The 23,830-nt window shown below is 39.8% G+C and overlaps 2 protein-coding genes and 1 long non-coding RNA gene across 3 annotated transcripts in view; 2 read left to right on the top strand and 1 right to left on the bottom strand.

The window, feature by feature from the left end:
• LOC136420952 (uncharacterized) overlaps window positions 1–8,841 on the top strand; it is a 70,819-nt gene extending 61,978 nt beyond the window's left edge. The window contains exons 2-3 of the long non-coding RNA XR_010753364.1: window positions 7,621–7,757; window positions 8,548–8,841. This is a non-coding gene — a long non-coding RNA (uncharacterized lncRNA). The remainder of the gene's footprint in view (window positions 1–7,620; window positions 7,758–8,547) is intronic.
• A 3,689-nt stretch (window positions 8,842–12,530) lies between these two features.
• On the top strand, window positions 12,531–18,673 carry LOC136420947 (26S proteasome non-ATPase regulatory subunit 10-like). Its single transcript, XM_066408092.1, has 3 exons — window positions 12,531–12,698; window positions 13,972–14,115; window positions 15,493–18,673. The coding sequence occupies exons 2-3, from the start codon at window positions 14,026–14,028 to the stop codon at window positions 16,267–16,269; spliced, it is 867 nt and encodes a 288-aa protein (XP_066264189.1). The 5' UTR covers window positions 12,531–12,698; window positions 13,972–14,025; the 3' UTR covers window positions 16,270–18,673.
• A 1,415-nt stretch (window positions 18,674–20,088) lies between these two features.
• LOC136420907 (ribosome biogenesis protein SLX9 homolog) lies at window positions 20,089–22,613 on the bottom strand. The gene is made up of 5 exons (XM_066408026.1): window positions 22,386–22,613; window positions 21,362–21,584; window positions 21,017–21,179; window positions 20,583–20,630; window positions 20,089–20,340 (listed from the first exon to the last, which is right to left on the bottom strand). Exons 1-5 carry the CDS (start codon window positions 22,485–22,487, stop codon window positions 20,220–20,222), a joined length of 657 nt encoding a protein of 218 aa, XP_066264123.1. The 5' UTR covers window positions 22,488–22,613; the 3' UTR covers window positions 20,089–20,219.
• Between the last annotated feature and the right edge of the window lie 1,217 nt (window positions 22,614–23,830).

Here is a 23,830-nt window from a genome sequence, read left to right as displayed (position 1 = left end):
AAAACTTAACTTGGTTTTAAAATAGCCATCAAAAGTTACTTTGATAAGTATAAATCTAGGACCTAGTCATGTCACCTTCTTAAATAGCTTTTATCAAGAAAACACATCACGAATAGTCCCAGCCTAATAATCAGCTGTTTACAATCTTCCGTATCTTGGCTCATGAAAATATCACAATACCATCATAATTTTACATTTGATGCAGACTATCATTATATCGTTTACATTTTGCTTTATATCTCTAGCAAAGTTTTCACTCAATTTATAAAAAAAGGGTTGTTATCTGTCTCAGGTCCTGGTGTTCAAAGCTCAGGGGGCCGTCAAGGTAGTCTCGAGGCAGGGGGCATCGATCTAGAGAACGGTTCTGTAGGAAACGCTCGGAAGCGGCAACACACCGCTTGCCACCACTGTAGGAAAGTATAGATGCTCACACTCTGATGGTCTGGTCAAGAATGCTTGTAGGAGCACGTGGGCTCCTGCCTTTATTCATCACTAATCAGACACAGATGTCCTACTCACTATGTGGTCTAAGATCCTATGTCCTACAGTTCTGTGGAAGGCGGCAAAGAATTGATGAAAAACATGATTCAAAAATGAGGTGCAGTGTCACAAAAAAACTGCACTTAGTCTATGTACAAAGAGCTGCCATAAAATACAGAAGACTTAAAACTAAGCCTAGACCAGTCATCAAAGGCTACCAATTGCAAGCTTTCAGAGGAAATGTAACATTTTGATTCTTTGATGGGACACCAGTAAAGTTATTACAAATTTGCAATGATATTCTTTTTTTAGTGACTGGAGTCACACATATTACACTGGATTAAAATGTATCCTAAGAAAAGAGTCCTTTACTATACTGTTTGATTTCTGTTGACATGGTCCCAACACTATATTGCTCTACCGGTAGCCTGGAAACAGACGTCTTTCATGGAATCACCTGTAAAGAAAGGAAACTACAAAAAAGTTAGAAAAGTTTCAAATGATAAAGAAAGCTGAAACAGCTGCAGTGATATACTTACATGTTTTACCCCGAAGATACAAACCTAGCCTTTCATCGTCACTCCACATCGTCCATCCTCAAAATAGGCATGAAAAGTTATGAAGAAGTCCTTACCCTATCCTTAAACTTGAATCATGAGTAACTCACACCACACACTATTTAGATACTGTCACTTTATTTCAATATCAAAGCAGCTCACAGAGTGTGTGCGCAGCATCAAAATGGTCACGAAAAGGTCTCCAAAAGTCGCGAAGTAGTGCTTGACTCTATCTTATAACTAACCGCGAGTAACTCAGACCACACAGTATTCAGACACAGTCTCTTTATTTCAATCTCAGCGCAGCTTACAGAGTGTGTGCACTGTATCAAAATAAAATAAAATTCCCATATTCCCGCAAGGACCCAAGTTCCCTTCCCACCAAGGGGTAGAAAAAACACAAAAACCATGCATGGTTTGGCCCTAACCCCCAGACGCTAGCAGAAGGTATTGAAAAGGACCCCCCTTTTTAAGCTGTAGGTATGAGGAGAGAAAGCACATGTTAGTACAGCATGCAGTCATGGCTTACCTCTGGCATCTGGGTGGTGGCTTGCAGTTGTCTCCAACACATACAAAGAACAGGTGTCCTCTTCAAGATCGGAGACTAGGCCAGGCTAAAGAAATTCTCTGTTCACCAGAACTGTGAAGTTCTTTGGCTTGGCATGAGCTAAAATTTGGGGTGTGCCTTGTGATTATGCAAATTACTGTATACAAATTTACACAATCTTAATTAGCTTAGCTAGCCTACTACCACTAACCTAGTTAGCTTATCATATTGTATTATGCAAAACATCATTTGTGGACAACATTTCCATCCACAACTAACTTTGTCATCTATGTAGACCATTTTGAAAAAGATGTTTAAATCTTGTTTTACTTCCATCAACCCACCCCCCAAAAAGATTTGGAACTACAGGCTTGCTCTCTGAATCATCACACACACTTGGACTACTAACTAGGTCCCTACTCTAATTTGTTTTTAACTCACCTTTCCTGTCATCTAAAGTCAAAGTGCGTGTGAACATCAGAGAGCAAGCCAAAGGCAGGTGGAAATGCCGCATTTCAACTTAAGAAAGTCAAGCATTTAAGAGTTTCCTTCACTCTTAAGTTCCATTACTTTCTGTTATGTACAGGGTTCTCTTTATTCAGAATCTTTAATGAAAATCTTTATTCAGAATCTGTATTGAAAATCTTTATTCAGTGTGTAACAGTGCATCCTTTCATCTTGGGTGATGATGGTAGCATCTCAGGTGGCTGGTGGTTCTTCTGGGAAACGTCTTCAGGACTACATGTAGTTACTTGTCCGTCTCTTCACTTACGAGGCGAAGAAAATAAGTTAATCTTAAGCTGGCATCTTTTCTCGTACTAGACGGGTAAAAAAAAAGTTTTAATCAGTGTTCCGCCTCTCCTCTTACAAGACGGGTGAAAACATCCAAAACACTGTTACATCTTTCAATGTCCGTCTTCCCACTTACAGGATCAGGACTGAGAGAATCGCTTGCAGTTTGAATCTAATACAGTTTTTTGCCTGACGTGGCCAAAATGCATATTCAAGAATAAACAGTCATCTGCAACCTATATCATATCGCTCTTACTACTTCTTGTAGTCCATCGATGCCACTGATGTCGTCTTCTTTGGCCTCAGCAGCAGTTGGAGTGAATGTGGCTTACAACTCTCTATCTCTATCTATCTATCTATCCAATAGTATCTCTTTCTCTCTATATATATAGCAATTGTTACTTGTCTATACATAGCATTCTATCCCAGATCCCCAATACTTTAATTCAGTGTTATTTGAGATCATGACACAAGGCACGTTATTTCCAAAATGGTCCCTACATTTACAAGGAAATCATTTTAAATTATTGAACCAAGCCAAAGTAGAGCTTGGATCAGATGCCCCCCACCCTTGCTTCTACATCAATAGCAGAAAAGGATATCATACAAATCCCATTTGATTGATGCTTTCTTCCTTTTCAGTAGCCTGGAGACAGTGACATCAATGGCACCAGAGTCAGTCGTCACTAAATGGACCCCATATCATTTTTCACCTGAAAGCGCAAAAAACAATAAATCTTAATGAAAAGTTGATGAAAAATTTATTGCAAATTCTTGTCCAGAGTCTGATTAGCTTCTTTTAAAACAGGCCGAAGTTAAACAGACTTAAGATGTAACATTTAGCATCTTGTGAACACAAATTGAATAGTCAAAAAAATCTTACATTTCTGACGGAGTGAAATGAAGAGATGAACCAAAAGAGAATGAGAGAAGGAGAAAGGAAAAGAATGCAGGAAGGGAGAGACAGCTTGGGTCAGCTTTGAAGTAATATCTTTACCTTGTAGACACTGCAGCCAGGCTAAGTTGCTCTGCTTCATGCAGTCAGAAACTGCTGCATGCTTTTTGTCATTCCTTAGTCTTAGCAAGACATTTCCTAGAGAAAATCTTGAAAGGAAATGTTCACTTGCAGCACTGCTGGAAGAAACAAGGCAAATAGACATCCTTGCCAAACCTAGGAAAAATAGAATGCAGTGATTAGTATTTCCATGAAGTCTGCAGGGCTGAAACAGAAACAAGTTTTTAACACAGACCAGGGCTCCTCTACTTGCCTAAGTTCCTGTCAAGTTGGATTAGATTCTCAAAAATGGGAATGTCTGTCCTTGGTGCTGAATTCCTGGTGAGATATGATGTTTGTTTGAACCTTTTTTTATTCATGATAACCTCAAATCGGCACGCAGGCCGCTTTTCATTGAGGTCATGAGGGAAGAGGTAAGGGTCAGATACAATATAACAGAGATACACAGTCATTTGAGTCCTAATAACTCTATCAACATAAATCATAACATGTTTATGGTACAGCAATATACAATTTCTACAACATACAACATAAAGTAGGGCGAAAGCTGGTTCATGGTCCGTGTCCGTTCGTTGATGAAAGAATATAGAATAATCTACCAGGAGTTGTGGCTTCAAACTGCAAGCAGTTGTAGATTGTGCACTGTGAGAGAAAAGCCATCAGTAGTCATTGATTATTCTACATGGCTAGGGATGTTGATTCAAATTTTCAAGCAGTAGTACAAAGTGTGCTTAATGGAAATATACTGAAACGTAAAGGATCATGCATTAGGATACTCTGTTCTGTAGATCTGTAGTCATGCTGAAATAGAGGGTACCAAGTAAGATGAAAGGAAAGCCTTCAGTATCATTCTATCAGGGCACAAAGTGTGCGTACTAAATACTACTGAAAAGTAAAGTATTTTTGTTAGGACATTTTGTTCTGCAAAATCTGAAGTCACTCTGAAATATACAGCACTTAAGTGACATGTTATCAATATCATCATATTAGGAGGTTACAGACATTTACCAGAGATTGCTCCTTCAGATCCAAAACAAATAAATAGCAGCACATGGTGTGGTTACTGAGATGATGTACAGAAAGGCAAAGGAATGTTTTGTAAAATCATTCTGCTCTGCAGAATCTGGAGGCACGCTGAAATAAACAGGAAGTTAGAAACCTTCATTTTACCAGATGTTGTTGGTTTGATTCCAGCACACAGTATTCTCATGCAAATAGCTCCTTATGACTCTGCAAGTACTGAAAAAAAAACAGACAGACAGTAAGAAAGAAATAGAAAAGGAAGGAAGGAAGTAGGAAAATCTACGAAGTGTTTTGTCTGCAGATACCTTCTAAGTGCTAATCCTGCATGTTCAGGAGGACACAGGTTCAAATCCCAGCTTGCTGTAGTCAAATGTTGACTATTGAAAAGGCAATTTTATCAAGAAGACAGAAACAAACAAAGAAGGAAACTTAGACTTAGAGGCTCTCAGGCTGTGAGATGCATTTGACAGTTTAAGAAGATTCTGTGTACAGCCAGTCCCCTTGCATCCTTCCATCTCCTGTTCACTATCTAGAGATCTCAAGGAAAGAGGGAGGAAAGGAAAGATGTGTTTTGTCTGTAGCTACAAATCCTTTATGTTCTCGTTGACACAAGTTGTAATCCCAGAAGAGAAAGTGGAATGAATATTGAAGAAAGTATTTTTTCGAAATTTAAGTATATAAATATTTGAACAAGCAACAGTTATAAGAAACAAAGAAAGAAGGAAGGAAGCTTCTGAAGGAAGGAAGCTTCTGAAGGAAGGAAGGAAGGAAGGAAGGAAGGAAGGAAGGAAGGAAGGAAGGAAGGAAGGAAGGAAGGAAGGAAGGAAGGAAGGAAGGAAGGAAGGAAGGAAGGAAGGAAGGAAGGAAGGAAGAAAAAGGAAGATCTTTTGTCTGTAAGTGCAAATCCTGTATATATAAGAGGAGTCAAAGGTTCCAATATCGGAATGTTGCAGATGATTGTAACTGTTGAAAAAAACAATTGTTATCAAAGAAGAAAGAAAAAAGAAGAAAATAAATATTCACAAGGATATGGGCTTGAATCCCAGCATGCTGTAGATGAATGTCACCGTTTGAGATGCATACAATACACACACAAACAAACAGACTGGCCTGTTGAGAAAAACATATCTCCACTGGAATAAAAGGACACTAAAGCACACAGACAGACGCACAGACAGACACACAGACCTGTTGAGAAAAGTACAGACATGTCCACTCTGGAATGAAAGGAAACTGAAAAATACACAGACAGACATACAGACAGACACACAGACAGACAGACAGACAGACTGACTGACTGACCTGTTGAGAAAAAGACAAAGGTACAAACATCTCCACTCTGGAATAAAAGGAAACTAAAACACACACACAGACAGACAGACAGACACACAGACTGGCCTGTTGAGAAAGACAAAAGTACACATACCTCCACAGTGGAATAAAAGGAAACTAACACACACACACACAGACGAACAGACTGACCTTTTGAGAAAAAGATCAATTCTAAAGCACACACATCTCTACTCTGGAATAAAAGCAACAGAAACTCACAGACAGACACACACACAAACAGACAGACAGACAGACAGCTGCCTCCGTTGTCCCTCAGGCACCAGGAATCAAGCACCTTCCCATGGTGACCCTGTCGACAAAAACAAAACAGGTGATGACTCTGGCATCAAAATAGGGTTAAACATAGCACAGACAAACTAACATGTTACAAGTTCTCACATTTAGCTTGCTTAAAGGCTGGTACAAAGATATGATGAGACAAAATAATTTCTTACAAACATTATGCAACAGTTACTCCTTTTACTAAAATCATATATTGTATACTGGACTTGACTATGTATAGATCTTATGTAGAATAATATAAGTAAATTGTTATCTGCTTTCTGTAAGAAGTCCTTTTCTCGATGGTCCCATCACCTCGTTGGTCAGGTAGCCTGGAAACAGTCAGGATCTTCCAAGGATTCACCTGTAGGCAAAGGAAACTGCAAAAAAGTTAGAAAAGATTCAGTGTAGAAAAAATTAATAAGTTTCATGTACTCACACCATTACCTATTTCTCCATCTAAGCTGGAGAACACAAACCTGAAAGCTCCACAGAAGTTTTGTCCGGCATCAAAATTGGCGCGTAAAGATCTCCAAAAGTCGCGAAGAAGTCCATACTCTATCTTGTAACTAGTCGCGAGTAACTCACACCACACTGTATTCAGACACCGTCTTTTTATTTCAATCTCAATGCAACTTACAGAGTGTATCATCAATATCAAAACAAAAAGAATTCCCACCTTTCCAAGGACCCAAGTTCCCTCCCCATCATGGGATACAAAAACACAAAACATGGTTTGGGCCCTAACCCCAAATGCTACTAGAATGTATGGAAAAGGACCCCCCTTTTAATTAAACTGCTGGTATGAGGAGAGAAAGCACATGTTAGTACAGCATGCAGTCCCATTGTCACTCACCTCTGGCATCGCGGTAGTGGCTTGGCAAAAATCAACAGGTGTCCTCTTGAAGATCGGAGACTAGGGCCAGGCTAAAGAAATTCTCTGTTCACCAGAACAGTGAAGTCCTTTGGCCTGGAATGGCTAAAATTTGGGGTGTGCCTTGTGGTTATGCAAATGTTGGCAACTAATGCAAACTTCCTTTAAGTTAGCTTCACTCTTTTATAGACTAACTTAATGAGCTTAACATCTCTCATAATTATGCATATTATTCAAAGGGATTTGTGGATCAAAACCCCATCCAGAACTTTTTAATGGAATTTTTGCAAATAGAAGATCATTTTGGTTCTTTTACCCATCCCCCAGAAAGAAAATTTTAGCAACTTGCAGGCCAGGCTTGCGGTCTGAGTCACCACACACTTTGACAACTAAGTAGTCCCTACGCGAGCTCTAATTTGGTTTTTAACTCACCTTTCCTAAACCTAAAGTCAAAGTGCATGTGAAGGAGTGCAAGCCATGGCTCAAAGGCAGATGAATATGGCCTTTCAAATCTAAAAAAACTCATTGACAAGCATTTCACTGTTCATTTCATCAGTTGGTTCAGAATTATTTCATACTACATAATGTTCAATCTTTATTTCATATTCTTTATTCAACATCAATGTATTCATTCAACATCTTTGTTCAAGTTCAACATCTTTATTCAAGTTCAACATCTTTATTCAAGTTCAACATCTTTATTCAATGTTTGTCTCAGGAGATGATGGTGGCTCCCTCAAAGCAGTCAAAGTCTCCTGTTGGGGACATCTTCAGGAATGGCTCAGCAGTCCAAGCGTTGAACGGTAGTTTTGTCCACGCGTGCTCAGAATCTTTACTCAATATCTTCAATAACAGGTTACTTACTAAGTCCTTCTTGTCATTCTAATACTGTTCCATCTCTTCTTTTACATAACAAATGAAAGGAAGTTATTGAATCATACTACAATTCTATCTTCTTTTACTTTCAAGATTGATGAAACAACGTTCTTTGCAAAATTCAGTGTTCCATCTCCTCCTTAGAAGATGGTTGGGTAACATTGATAACACTGTTCCATAGTTTGGCTTCTTCACCTCTTTCAAGATATATTCCATACAGTCACATAATCACATGATCTTGGCAACTACAACTTATAAACTTCTGTGTTGTTCCTCTTGTCTATCCTCTTCTTGATCTTCTTGTGAACTCTATTATAAACTTAAGATCCTAGCAATTCTATCCCTGAAACCCAGTTATTTTATGATCTTTTTTAAGATCTTTTCACAAGGCACTTGATTTCCGAAATGTTCCCTACATTTAACTCATTTATTGAGCCTAACCAAAGTAGAGTTTGGCTCAAGTTCCCCAAATGTCCCCCACCCTTACTCATTCTATCTTATCAGCAGAAAAGGATACCATACGTACAAATTCTGCTTGTGTTCTACCAATCTCACGATGCTTCCTTCCTTCAAGAGCAACCTGGAAATAGATTGGTGGACAGATGTTCTGCAGAAGAGAGAGAGAGGGAGGGAGAGAGAGAGAATTAAGTTGTGGAAGTTGCCTACCCTGCCCAAAGCAGCTTGATACAGAACACTTTACAGTGTTAAGTAAAAAAGAATGTTCAATAAAATTTCCACTGTTAACAATTTGCACTTTTTCCTGTGTCAGAAAGACTACCGCATCGAAATTGGTGAATCAGGAGCAATCAACTGAAAACAACTAGACCACCTCATTGTACATCAATTAGAGAGCATCACAGATACAACGTATGACAAGTTACAAAACTGTTCTTCATAATATGTGACTGCTGTATAAGTCTAAGACCTATGCTATTACATGTATAAACATTGCATTGGGAACATGAACTGCAAAAGATCATAAAGTACACAATGTGATGATCAAAATGTAACGTTACAGGAAACACCATCTACATTAAATATTTGCATCAGCAATAATGCCATCTCTCTTGTGTGAAGTCCTTCTGATGTACTGGCCTAGGTATGGAGTCAGGACATGACATAAGTGAATTGAAAGTTTCTGCACTTGGCTTGGGTATAATATGAAGAGAGGAGAAAGTATCTTAAGAAAGCAAAACAAACCAGTATACTTGCAAGTGTCAGGGAAGCTCTTTTACTTCAGCAGCTGGACAGGAATCAATACCATCCCTTATTCAGTGTTCTGTGGGCAGAGGAAAAACATCAGCATCAAAAGCCTAACTTAACATGTTGTCATGACAACGAGAGCACTAGTTGAGTCAAGCTGAAGTTCAAAGTTGACAGTGTGTCTTGAAAATGCTGCAAAAGTTTTCAAATCTCCAGAAATTACATATTACTTGTTTTAGTGCTGCAAAACATTAGCTTACCTGGTATAAATGCCTGCTGGTGTTCTGTGTGCCTTGTTCTGCAGTGTGTTTCTGCGGAGCCAGGCGGCGCTGCTGACCTGTAAGAAAGCAACAGGTGTCAGCATTTTCAAGTGGCAAAAACCGCTCCTCCCGCACACTTTTAAAACAAATTTCACCACAAATAAAGCTAAAATCGACATAACTAGGTGCCCGGATCCATTTATTGACAATTTTGAGGAAAATCTGTGAGAAAATGTTGTTTTTCGAGCATACTCTGACGTAACAACTACCCCTACTGTGTCAAAACCCGGGCGGGACCAGTCACTTGTTATGGCCGTCCAACGCGGTTGGTGAACACGGTAAACCAGACTTCTCCCAAAATTTCACGAAAAATATAGCCAAACGTGACACTAATAGTTCCCATAATATATTTAGCGATAATTATGAGGTAAACTTTTGACAAGACTTCGCACATATCGACGTAACAACGACCACAACTACACACGTACAATGATTGACAGCTCCGTCGGACGATGAGCCGCTGGTCCCCTGGGCCCAACTACGCAGGGCCGCTGTACAGTTTTTCGCAATTTTTCACGGATAAAGACAGCTAAAAGTGACACTATTACGTTTCGGAAGACTTTATCTGAAAATTCTGAGGAAAATTTGAGGGAAACTGCATTGTGAACTTCAATTATTGATGGAATCCGCACCGGGCATTGCCCAACGTTACATACGGGACAATGCACCTGCTATCCCGGGGCGTCCAACTACGCAGGGCCGCTGTACATTTTTCCTCAATATTTCACGGATGACGAAAGCTAAAACTGACAATACTACATTAAGGAACATGTCATCTGAACATTCTGAGGTAACATTGAGGGAAAAGACATTTTGAACTTGAGATAGTGACGGGGTCCGTACGGGCATTGCGAAAAGTTACCTACGGGACCATACCCCTACTATGCCGGGGCCCAAGTACCGATGACAGGGCCGCTGTACAGTTTTTCTCAATTTTCACGGATTGAAAAAGCTTAAAATGACACTACTTTGTGCTGGAACGTTTTCACAGAGAATTCTGAGGTAAACTTGAGGGAAAATATTCGGTTTGCGGGAGAGACACAGACAGGAAAATGTTGAAAATGTTGACACACGCAATTTCAGCCTCTACTAGTATCGTGCATCATAACTCACGAAGTTCGGGGGAAATTTGCAAGAAATGTCTTGGAAGTATATCAGAACATATAGCAACTCGTTCTGTGGAGACTTAACAAGGTAAAACATGCATAAAACACAGTATTTTGACATAAAAACGGGAGAAATTCTTACCTCAGTTCTGACGGGACGTCCCATTTACAGTATTCTCTCAAGGTGCATTGGCGCGAAAAGTTTGTATGGAAAATTCCTAGATCGGACCTTGAACGTGATTGGTGCACACCGTAAGGGACGGACTATTTTGTTGTCAGGGTGGAATGCTATACTGAAATATTTTTATTTTCGTGTTTTGTGTGTCAAATTCGAAAAACATTGACATGCATTGGAAAACATACATTATTTTGAATCGATGCAATATCTTATTTTCTGAAGAAAGCTTGTCGCTCCAGAGGGAAAAATACCTTTAAAAGATACCTCTCCAGTTGATTTCATTGACTCTCTGACAGTAACGGGACAATCCATTTTTAAACAAAAGGTGCATCAGTGCCCAGCAGACCAGCACCATTCTGTAGGGGATATTTCAGTAAACACTTTGGGGGAAATGGCGCTCAGAAGTTTTGAACACGTTTGTTTGTTTGTTTTCGGTAGTTTTGCTTTTACACCATGAAATGAGATTGATGTAGTGATGGAAGAGGACAGGATATGAAGAGCCAAAAATACACGTGAAAAGGGGAAAGGAAAATCTGAGATTAAAATAAAGTTTTTTCCTGACACCGATGTAACTTATAAAGTCGGTATGCTCAATCTAAGAACGCGTCTACCTGAAGGAGGAACGCAAATTTGCAGTACATGTACTTGGTTTCATATTTTGAACTTTTTACAACTATATTTCCTGCGACCCGTGGAGCCTGGTAGAGGCTACTAGTGTGTGTACTTAAGTTAGTGACCCTGCCTCTTGGCCAAGAAGCCGCGAGTTCGTATCCTGGCTGTGTCGTTCACCCGACATACACGCTACTGAAAAGGGTCGCAGTCCTTGGGAAGGGACGTTAACCTGTGGTCCACAGTCCACAGTCACTCTTCGTTGTACTTGTTGGAAAGAGCTAATAAATACTGTATATAGCGTCTATCCTCTCTGCCACCACCAGTGGAAAAGCTGCTCTTCAGTTTTAGTGAGCAAAACTGGTTCGAGTTCACTTTCACTACAGTCAAACTGCTAAAGAAGATCATTTTTTCTATATATATTGTTCGATGTTGCAAATAAAACTTTTACTATTGATATCATCTCTTGTTTACCATTATGTTTACTTGAGAAAAATCGGCTATTACTATCAATTTTGTGTAGCTCATGTTCATTCAAATTCCAATGTCAATGTGATCGCTTCACAACCACGTGCAGCATTTCGGGGTCCGCCGACTTTTTACCGGAATACACAGTATGTTGCCTCTTTAATGATGCCGGTTATTTTGGCATTTTGAAATGTGTAAATGGCCCTGGGAACAAGAACTTCACTGGGGAATACGATGCCGGCCTGTTACTATGATTGTTATCATTACTGATTACAATGTTTGTTTAACAGGGTCTGGGCAATGCATTAGCGCAAGTCCAGACCATGTGTCTTTATATGTATTCCGGTAAATCATGAGTTTGACAAGTATTTTGTGTGCTACATATAATATGAATAAAAGTGCAATTCAATCATGAAACATTTAGTAGGACTTATAAGCTAAACATGTTAAACCATGAAAAGTCCGCGGCCTAAAGAGGTTGCTGCGTATAAAGATCATACTGATCATCCGGTCCTCCTGAACTAAAAGTTACATCATCGGTAACGTTATATGTTTCTACCCGTCAAAAACCGTTGCCTCTCTTTGATATAAGCTCAAGCACTGTTTTCCCAAATAACATCCTTGCCCAACTGATCATCCTGTCAACAGGGAACAAATTTGTACTGTTGACAGGAACGTAACGTAGAACAGCTAAAGGCTATTATTTACGACATCAACCGACATTCCCCAATATCCAGAATAAGAATAAGACACTAAAACCATATTCATGCTTTTTTGTGCAATCAACACCAATTTTAAAACCTCACGGTGCACGCACCCTAGCAAATGCTCACTTGTATCTTGAAATGTCGTAAACTCGTCGGTACTGATTTGCGGCAGGTTATGACAACATTGCAGACACGCAGACAGCTGATCAGACAAATGGAATTTATTCATAGTTAAACCGGTCTCAGACGCCAGCTAAAACATCCGACATTTGGTCAGGACCCGTGAGTAGATTTCAGGAAGGACCAAGGTATAAAATCGTGGCCAAAAGGTAAGAAAATTGTATCCATTTGTGTCAGATCTAGAACAGTGAGATTTTTTACGGCGTGGTCGTATGTTTATCATTTCCAGATTTTAATAAACAAGACTAGATCCTGTTTATGTTTCTAAATGTCTGCCTATATCAATCGAAGTGCATCTCATACTTCCGTACGATTTCTTAGCAAACGCAGAAGGCGATACAAGCAATGGTAAAAAGCAAAGAAAGTCAGATTAGTCATAATTTTTGTCGTAGCCTGTTTAGAACCTGTTGGCCCCTCCCCTTCATTGATTGCCCTGCATGTAGATCGTGTGTGTTTAGGTAATGAGGCAGTGATTGGGTGTAAATTGCGACTAAATGGAGGGGAGGGGGTTCGGTCACACAGACATTCTTTGTCGATAGCCTGATAATTTATTCCTAATATCCAAACAAATGGGTTTTTCGGAGCGGTTTTCGTTCGATTTGTACGCATTTCAAAATGGTTCCCAGGGGTCCGATAACATCACCACATGTATTAAACGTCACAGAAATACAAGAGCCGAAATATCACACTTGCTTGGAGATTATTTTGTCTCTCTAACATGGTCATAACCATGTTAATCTGTCAATTCATAGACAGGATCCGGTAAAAGATTGAACTGAAGACTTAAAGTGCGGCCCGAGTATTTTCGTCCAAATATGGAGTTGTATACAGCTGCGGCTGGTTGTGTGACCACGCCCACTTGCCATAGTTACGTACAGATAACACTAACGTTAGTCCCTTTAATTTGGGCAAGACATCGGGAATGTATAGTTAGTATGTATGTACACAGGGCCTCTCTGTCTCTTATATGTCTGAAAAGCAGTGCCCAGCCATCCTGGTAAAAGAAAACAGAAATTAAGTGAAAATAGATGAATAAACAAATGTATCCAAGTTACAGCCAAGTTTGAAATGTTCATGGAAAGAGCAGACTTTCATGTATGTTAGTATTGTTTTGCTAGCACAACTGTTATTTCTTATACGAGCTATCGCAATAATGTCACAGTGATGCAGCCATCGCAAAAAGCAAGCGTTAGGCAAACAATTGATTAACATGTTAATTATCAATCTGATCTGCTAATTCAAACATTGATTAGTAATCAAATCTGCTAACTTCCTTTTGCCTACCAGTTGTCAAATACTACAGATGGTGAATAACAAAAACAGCAATTGCTAGTATTGATCAGTATGAAAACCTTCACTTGTCTTTGCTGATAGTTTAAGAATGGACAAGATATAACAGTGTTATGTTTTATTCATCCACAGAACTTTGCTCTCCAAATATAAAGTGATGTGCCGTTCACTGCTCCATTGACATCCATGCCACTAGTGGAAACGGAGATGGGGAAGAAAACAGCGACAAAAGCAAAACCCCTCATAACGGCCGCCTCTGCAGGGCACTACAGGAAGGTATTATCAAAACTTTATCGTTCATTCTGTGCAGAGTATGTGTACAACAAGTGTGACTATGCTTCAAAAGCAAAACCCCTCATAACAGCCGCCTCTGTAGGGCACTATAGGAAGGTATTATCAAAAGTTTATTGTTCATTCTGTGCAGAGAGTATGTGTACAACTAGTGACAATGTAAGCTGTTTTTCATGTTTCTTAATCAGCATTTAGATTTAAACAGTGTGACTTTGCTACAAAACCAAACCCCTCATAACAGCTGCCTCAGCAGGGCACTATAGGAAGGTATTATCAAAACTTTAACGTTCATTCTCTGCAGAGAGTATGTGTACAACTAGTGACATTGTAAGCTGTTTTTCATGTTTCTTAATCAGCATTTAGATTTAAACAGTGTGACTATGATACAAAGGCAAAACCCCTCATAACGGCTGCCTCAGCAGGGCACTACAGGAAGGTATTATCAAAACTTTATCGTTCATTCTGTGCAGAGGGTATGTGTACAGCTAGTGACATTGTAAGCTGTTTTTCATGTTTCTTAATGAGCATTTAGATTTAAACAACTTGTGACTATCATGCTACAAAAGCAAAACCCCTCATAACAGCTGCCTCAGCAGGGGACTACAGGAAGGTGTGTCAGCTGTTGTTTTTTATCAAAACTTTATCTAGAGACAATTCAAACTCTATAGCTGGATAGAATTCAGAGATTTACTACCGAACATTTCAAGTGACATCCAACACTCTCCTTCAGCGTCACTAGAATTCGAGTGACATTCGAGTGACTAGAATTTGAGTGACACTGAAGAGGAGTGATGGACGTCACTCAAAATGTCTGGTAGTAAACCTCCAAATTTTATCCAGTTGTAGAGTTTGAATTGTCTTTATGTCTGTTTACCTGGATGTCTAACCGTCACAAACGTATCAAAACTTTATCGTTCATTCTGTGCAGAAAGTACATGACATTGTACAACTAGTGACTGCTGACATTTATTTTTTGGTTTATTGGTTCAGCATGTAGTTACATGCCAGGGTTGCCCAACTAGCTATAGCCAGAGGCTTCTTATATATATATATAGGGCAAACCTTTAGGAAAAACAAATTACAATGGATATCCCATGGACATACAATCATGCACAGTTTTTCATGTTCCTCATTGAGCATTTAGATTTAGACGGTCTGACTATATCAATACGACTTAAACTTACAACTGGTGTTTTGCCACAGAAGCATCAATTCATTCTATGTATTGAAATTGTTTTACATTGGAAAGATGGTATCCTAGGATTACATCTAGTGTGGTTATAATGACAACTACGTATATATACAGATTTTTAAAAAAAGGACTTTTCAACTGCTGACCACAAAGGTTTTACATTTGTACAGGTTTGCCAGCTGTTGGATAACGGTGCTGACCTGGACGTTCGAGACAAGGATGGTAGAACGGCCCTACACCGCGCGGTGAAGAACGGGCACCTGAAGGTAGTTGACTGCCTGTTGAGGAAAGGAAACTGCTGGCGGTCTTTACGCGCAAGGGACCCGTACGGCTGGGCTGCCATTCACTACGCTGCACAGTTCAACAACAAGAACAATGTGATAAGTATGCTGTTGGATCGGGGGGCAGACCCTTCGCTGAAAACGTACCGAGGTTGGACGGCACTCCAACAGGCGGCGTACAAGGGGGACTGTTACACAATCGCGTGTCTCCTGAGTCACGAGAAAATCTCGAAACGGTCCGTCCTGTCAGCGTCCCAGGTCTACAGCAGGACTGCACTTCACTACGCTGTAGAGAGGGGGCGCTTCACTGCCACCAAGCTCCTGCTGGAGTTCGGCGCTGACTTTAACGCGAAGGATATCTTCGGGCAGACGCCTCTACACCGAGCCGCCCAAGAGAACTCTGTCCGGGAGGTTGAACTACTTCTTCTAGCGGGGGCAGATTACAATGCTAAAGACAGGAATGGAAAGACACCGGCCGAGATAGCTGCTACTGGTAGCAAGTGCCAGGACCTTTTGTTAGGGCATGAGCAACACCACCCCAGTCTACAGCGTCTGTGTAGGCTGAAGATACACAGTATGCTGGAGGAAGTCAAGTCGGAGGATATCAAAGACTTCCCCCTCCCTCCACCAATGAAGAACTTTCTGCTGTTCAAAAACGTTCTGTGAAACTGTTTATTTTAGTGATGTATGGTGAAAAATTACTTTTAGTTTTTACTGTAGCATTTCAGTGGAGGAAAATTTTTAATGTATCAGGCAGGCTAGTTTTAGTACACCTTTTTTACATTATGTCTCACTTTGTCATCATGTCCAGTAATTACGTAGTACTACCTACATGTAGGATCTATATGGATACAGTATGTAAATCATTAAGTAGCTTACCACGGAAACATTTTATCTTTTAGATTTAATTTTTCTTTAGCAATCCAGGAGCTGGAAATGATACATTTTAAATTGGTCTAAATAGACCCCAATGATGGGAAAAGAATTATCTTTTTAGTAAAATGATGGTTGGTCAAAATTGCAGTTCAGATTTTTCAAAGTCAACTAGATCAAGTTCATGCACATGGAAGTGATTTTCCGACTGATTCCGAACACCTCAGCAGCTAGTGGTTTATCTAAACAGGAACGCCCCCATGCCCTGACCATGTGCCCCCTTACCCTGGGGAGCAGATCCTCTGTCAAGCATGAAATTCTGATTGACCAGGGATGCTACTAGGTCACATGCGGCCACAGTCTTCAACTGTGACCTGTCTGGCAGTAATTCCCCCTCAGGAAGCCTTAGAAAAAATATTAGAATGCCCCATTTTAACTTACCCCCCTTCCACACCATCCCTTGCTTGGTGGCACTTCTCCTTTGCAATGCTCCCCCTTGCAAATTTTTCCCAGAACAAACCGAGTGCCATCAATGTACTTTCAGCAATGATTGGTCAACTCGTGGCCATGTAACCTGAATGATACAGATCAATTGTTTAAAAAGTAAACTATTTTTGGAGGTAGGGACTCCAACATTCACTTGCTTTTATCATTTTAAGTTTATTTAATTACGTATTTAATTTGTGTGGCCTAACCCGCGTGAACCCCCTGGACTCTTGGAAGTGTGGTGTGAAGACTAGCCTGACGAATTGCGCTAGTGGCCAGCCAGCCTGTAACCGCCATCCCCCTTGGGCTGGGGGTCAGTAACCTCCGGCCGAGAGCTTGTGTAAATACAGGCTAGTGTGAAGACTAGCCGACTGCTGCCCACCCATGCCAGGGACCCCCGCAGCAGTATAATCAAATAATGGATTATACTACCTACTACTTACAGCACTGCCATGTCTTAAAAGTTTACATAAAGAAAGGCATTAAAATAGTTTAAAGGTGATAAATTGAGAAACAGCAAAATCATACTGTCAGGGCATAAATTAGACAATCAATCATTAATTTTATAGAGGAAAGCGTATACATATATATGAAGATTATGATATAAAGTGCATGTATAGTTACTGTACTAGATTTAGCTTCAGCCATGCTGGGTAGAATTATGCACTTAAATGGTCAAAGACTTCTTTAATTTTTAGTGTGTGTGTGCAAGTGATGTAATTGTATGTAATACTAGTGCAAAAAGTCAATGCGTATGGCAATGTTCTGCATGGAGATGCTGCAAGGTGTATCCCTTGTAATATGATAATCACAAAATAGGAGGATTTGGTCTGAAAAAGTAAGTCATTTGAAGTACTGTCCAGTCATACTTTGTAGTGGATATCTTTGGTGAAAGAGTTACATTACCAAGTTAATAAATATAAGTCACAATGATTGGAAGTGTAATCTGTATCTATAGACACAATATGCGGTATTTCTCTTGTGACATGTATGGAAACTTTGGTTTGATATACATACATGTAATAGACACATACTTGCCCAGCGGGTAGCTTGGGTGTAAGATTTTGGCTGCCTAGTTGTATACATGTAGTAGTAGTACTCACTTGTTATCATTATAAATCTTGCATTACCATTTCACCTGATACGATACCCTATGATATTGTTATACATGTATAAAGATATATACAAGTCTTGAAGCCATGAACATTACATTACATAGTGATATGTACATGTATATGTTACGACCTTTATGAGGAAAGTACATGTATTTGAGAGTTTAAAACATGGTGCCATAACTGATGAAACCCTTGATTGTAGTTTCAAACTTTAGTATTGAAAAAAAACTACAGGAGTTTAGTCAGCTTGTAGAAGTCTGATATATCCTGGAAATTTTTCAGGCAGCAAAAAATATTATATTAGAAAAGTGATTTGTTAGAAAAAGTATATTGATATCTTTGAGAAGGTGCCATATTCAGTTCTTGTTTTCTGTACTTAAATGTTAGTTGTACATTTGACATCATCCTTATATTTAGACATGTCAATGCACTGCTGCAATCAGTGAACCATTTCTTTATACTACTGAATCCATCTAAAGATGTCATTCCAGTATTTTTGATTGGTAATCCTTATATTCTGGATGCTGATAGGTGTTGTGTCTTGTTTCATGGCTGCAAAATTCCAGAATAAACTTGGCACAATGGTAAATGTACAATGTACAAATGTTTGTATCTCGTCTGTTTAGGATTTATATTCATCACTGTAGCCTTAGTCCGGGCAAGCTGCCCGATATGATGATGATGATGTAGCAGGGAATGAAATTACATGTACATTGTAGTTGTACAATGAATGAATGACATGTAATTGTAGACTTTGTAGCTTTTCTTTTTCAACTAAAACTGCACACAGCTGCTGATAACTACTGGGTTCTTATCATTTGCTGGCCTGAATTATATAATCGGAATCCCTGCAAGCAATCAGAACCTATTAGCTATCAGAAAATTGTGAGCAGTTTTGAAAAAGAAAAGCCTACAATGAATTTTATTTGTGTGTGTTGTAGTGAAAAAAAGAAAAGGCTGGTGGAGTCTGTATTAGATCGAAAAATAAGCTGCTATCTTTATCATAGAATGACCCCAAAGATAGGATGGACCCTTAACTTAAGATTTTTGGATGGAAGGAAAACATGTTTCTTTGAATGTTAGGCATCCTTTCTATTTATTTATTTCATGTCATACTCAAAGCAGTTTATGGTACAGTAGTTCATTGCTCATGATTTACAAATCTAACGTTTATAGCATTTGGTAAGCTGAATGACATTTTACAATGTGTTGAAAGTTTCCATTCCCTTCAGTGAAAATCGCTACTTGAAAGACGTATAAAATGATACTAAGCAATGTACAAAAGTAAGCTGCTGATACATATCTGCTTGAAGATAAGCATATTGAGACAAGTCTCAAGTACGTGTCGTCTGTGTGAATGACAAATCTCGATTAGTCTCTTTAGTTCCTGTCCTGTTCCTCAGATGTTCCCTGATAATTGAGACAGGGTTGGGTTTCTACTGGGGTGTTTTGTTCCTTAGAAAGTTCCTCAGATGTTCCAAGATAGTTGAGACAGGGTTGGGTCTGTACTGGGGTGTTCAGTTCCTGTCCTGTTCCTTAGACAGTTTCTCAGATGTTCCATGATAGCTGAGACAGAGTTGAGACAGGGTTGCTTTGTTCCTGTCCTTTTCCTTAGACAGTTTGTTCCTTAGATGCTCCATGATAGTTGAGACAGGGTTGTGTGTGTACCAGGGTGTTTAATTCCTGTCCTGTTCCTTAGACAGTTTCTCAGATGTTTCAAGGTAGGGTTGGGTCTGTACTGGGGTTTAGTTCCTGTGATGTTCCTTAGACAGTTTGTTTCTCAGATGTTCCATGATAGTTGAGACAGGTCTCTGTCCCTACTGGGGTGTTCAGTTCCTGTCCTGTTCTACAGATGTTCAAAGATAGTTGATACAGGTCTCTCTGTACTGGGGTTTAGTTCCTGTGATGTTCCTTGGACAGTTTGTTTCTCAGATGTTCCACGATAGTTGAGACAGGTTTCTGTCTCTACTGGGGTGTTTAGTTCCTGTCCTGTTCCTTGGACAGTTTGTTCCCTTAGATGCTCCATGATAGTTGAGACAGTGTTGTGTGTGTACCGGGGTGTTTAGTTCCTGTGCTGTTCCTTAGATAGTTCCTCAGATGTTCCAAGATATCTGAGACAGGGTTGTGTGTGCACCGGGGTGTTTAGTTCCTGTCCTGTTCCTTGGACAGTTTGTTCCTAAGATGCTCCATGATAGTTGAGACAGGTCTCTGTCTGTACTGGGGGTGCTGCAAAATCTGCTGAAATCTGGACAGCTCCTCTTGTCTTGGGAGAAGACAAAAAGGGTCATTTTAGACGAAGTTTGAAAATGCAATACAAACGGCTGTTGACCAAAAAATAAACATTTTAAGTTAGACAGCAAACATCAGGCTAGAGTTGACTACAAGAAGCTTAGTTCTATCTAAGTGGTTTCATGGCTGGTTTGATCTTGTTTCACACAAATAACATGAATTCTTTTTGGAACAGAAAAACTGAAATGGTGCACCCCACACAGAATGACAACTTACTCAATTCTTTTCCTTTCCTTTGGCTTCAGAGTTCCTCCTTTTTCTTTCCTGGAAAAATAATGAAAGCATCATCAGTGATAAATGTAGTGTTTGGCAAAGGCATTTTAGAACTTAAACAAAGGTACAACTTGCTTGCTATGAACATACTTCATATTAGTGACTGAGTGCTTATTACTAGTATCAACCAAATAAGAAGAGATGCTGGGCTTGAGTAGATGACATTATCTAAAGTCAAGTAGATGACTTAAACATGAATGAATGATTGGAAGAAATAGAGACCTGGTGTAAGCTTGGTGAAGATAATCAACCTAAAATGATATGATATACATCGTTCAGACTCTAATTTTGTTTGTAATAGTTCTTCAAGATAATAATTGAAAATAGATTTCAAACTCTTTGCTTTAAGCACTATTTTTCTCAGCAAAACTCCTTACTTCTCCTCCTGCCCAGCTGCCGCCCCACCCTGCTGCTGCTCCAGGAAGGCCGTGAGCTGCGGCAGGGCGTCCTTCAGCGGCTGCATGTCCCCCACCACCGCCGTCTGCTGCCGTTTCTTCGTCTCCTTCGCTCTCTTCTTGGCTGTGTGGGCAGCTTCCAGCTCTGGTGGAAAGCAACATAAAAGAAAAAAATGTATTGTGAAAAAAACACTGTGACAAACATGAAAGCAGACCTACTGCGCAAGCAACTCCAAAAGACAGCAAATTGTTGTAGGGCTACTAAGATGTTTTGAAGATTAAATCCTGTACATAAAGTTACAAACACAATTGCAAGTCCAGACTTACTCTGCAAGAAGACGTCGTGCCTCATTTTCCTCTTGTCCTTCTTGCTGATCCTGGTTCCACCCTCTGTCCGGATGCTCCTGCCTGACACGACGCTCTGCCTGTCATGCTCCACAGACAGGGGGGCTACAGACAATGAGCCTGTAGGGTCCGTTATATCAGCTCCGTCGAACAGGCCAGAGGTGGGGAAGACTGGGGTGCCAGCTGGCAGGGGGAGGGAGGGGAGCTGCAAGAGAGAGCAAAACAATATCACAATCATGTTACAAACATAATAAGGACAAATCTTTCTCATGGAAGCTCATCTGTGTTGGTAGTAATCATAGTACAATGCTAAACTAATCCTTTTTTCTGACACATTATTGATCCTGAAGAAGGCGCGACAGTGGTTGTTAAAAATTGTATGTGATGTGTTGGGGGAAAGTTTAGCATTGTGATATATATACAAAAATCATTTTCCCATATGGATATCTTTCTGTTGTCCCTATTCTCATCATATGTAGATCAAAGAAAAGTTTGAATGGCACTACCGGCAGTAGCTAAATCTGCTATATAATTTCATTTGTATCAATTTCAAGATGGTCCAAATCTCAACCTCAATCTAAAAAGCCATAGCCCCCATATGACCCCATTAGGGGCAGAGTAGGGGAAGGGGTCCCGGGCTAAGGCAGGCAGGCCTCCAGCCTGCCCGGAATAAGAATCAAAATATAATACATGCAAAGGCACATAACAATGATAATTTTGAAGCATAGTTACATGTGTCTATTTCAACATAATAGATAATGGGTTACCATCAATCGTTTTGTGCTGATCCTGTCGATAGTGGGGAAATTTCCACTGTTGACAGGATCATCCTGTCAATAATTCTTAAATTTGCATAATTGACAGGATGATCCAGTCAATAACAAAAATGTTTGCACTATTGACAGGATCATCCTGTTTTTGACACGCTCATCGTGTCAATGGTGCGAAAATCCTGTTATTGACAGGATAAATATAGCCCCAGGCTACCCCCTCCCCCTTTACTTACTTTTGTCGTCTGCGGTGGATTCTCAAGCTTCCCATCGGCTTCAGAGCCCAGTTTCACCGCAGATGTGTGGTACTTTTGTCTCGCGCGTTTGATTTTTCCCATGCTTGGCAGAATAAGTCGCTTGTTCGATCAAAATATCAGCAAATACGCAGCAAAACTCATGCGCAAACATGCAGACGTCTTTCCATGCGCTATGTGACCTTTGACATGCTAGTATAAACAGTGACGTAAATTGCGCTATATTTTACGACACAAATATTGAACAACTAGTTGCACAAGTAAATCTACTTTTCATGATAGCGTCATTGTTCGATGATAGATACAATTCATTATTTACACGTGGAAACGAGTCACTATGAGTCCAGTTTTATTTTTTAGCACCAAAAATGGAAACTGTCGTAAAATGAAGAGTAGCTACCGAATTGCGATACCCGGAACTGGTTTGGGATTACTGACCTGTCAGAAATTTTTGCGATATCGCATACATTTGTTTTTTTGTTGTTGTTGACAGAGTGACCTTGTCAATAGTACCTACCAGATGCAATGTTGACCGGATGATCTTTTCAATAGCCACTGGCTTGTTGCCACTGGATTAGTAGACCCATGATTTAACATACAAAAAATTACTTACATGATCCAAAAACTCTAACTGTAAATCATACAAAGCAGCTGCAAAAGTATCATATTATATGAATATTGTAAAATGATACTAATTGCAAAGTTGCAGAATAACAAAATCAATTCCAAAGTCACAAAAGCAGACGTGGAGATGTGAAAATGAATAATCTATTATTCACTCTTAAAGAGTTGTTGAACCTTCCTGATCCCATAGATTTCATAATTAAGGCAACTTCTTTTATTTTACCAAACTTTTCTTTTATTTGCACGCAATGCATCAGTTTTGGGGTTCCCATAGGATGTCATCCATATAATCAAATCAACATGACCTAAGGACATTTTTGAAATGCAAAAACCTCAGTCAGAAAGCACACATCTGAGTTCAGCTTCGCAGGGTTTTATTCTTACATCTGCTTGCTGTATGCAACTGTTTTATGATTAAAACTTCCTTGGTTAAACAAGAACCGTGAGATATTTGTGGTGGTTTTGTGTTCACGGTTTCTCGGATTTTCTTTGGTTATGTCAACTGCAAACAGCTATTGCACCCTCCTCCTGCATGTAATCTCCACTGACTTGTAAGTCAATTCTACAGCAAAGTGCTTAAATTTCAAAGTACCTTAAGTTGATATGAGGTTTATGTATTCAAAAGGGTCAGCTTGGTTGTTTAAAAATTACTGTTGACTGAGTAATGATAGGACAGGTTATAAGATGACTGTCTGGTTTTGGGTACTGATTGTGACGGCTCCCACTGTTAAGTCTTACCATGCCAGGCTGGAGGCCTGCCCCCCTTAGCCAGGGACCTCCTCTCCCCTTCTACCTTGCCCCTG

The sequence above is a fragment of the Branchiostoma lanceolatum genome, chromosome 15, assembly GCF_035083965.1.
Source record: "Branchiostoma lanceolatum isolate klBraLanc5 chromosome 15, klBraLanc5.hap2, whole genome shotgun sequence".
Taxonomy (NCBI): Eukaryota; Metazoa; Chordata; class Leptocardii; order Amphioxiformes; family Branchiostomatidae; genus Branchiostoma; species Branchiostoma lanceolatum.
Note: the sequence above shows the minus strand (reverse complement) of the source record. Positions and strands in the feature narration are given on the sequence as shown.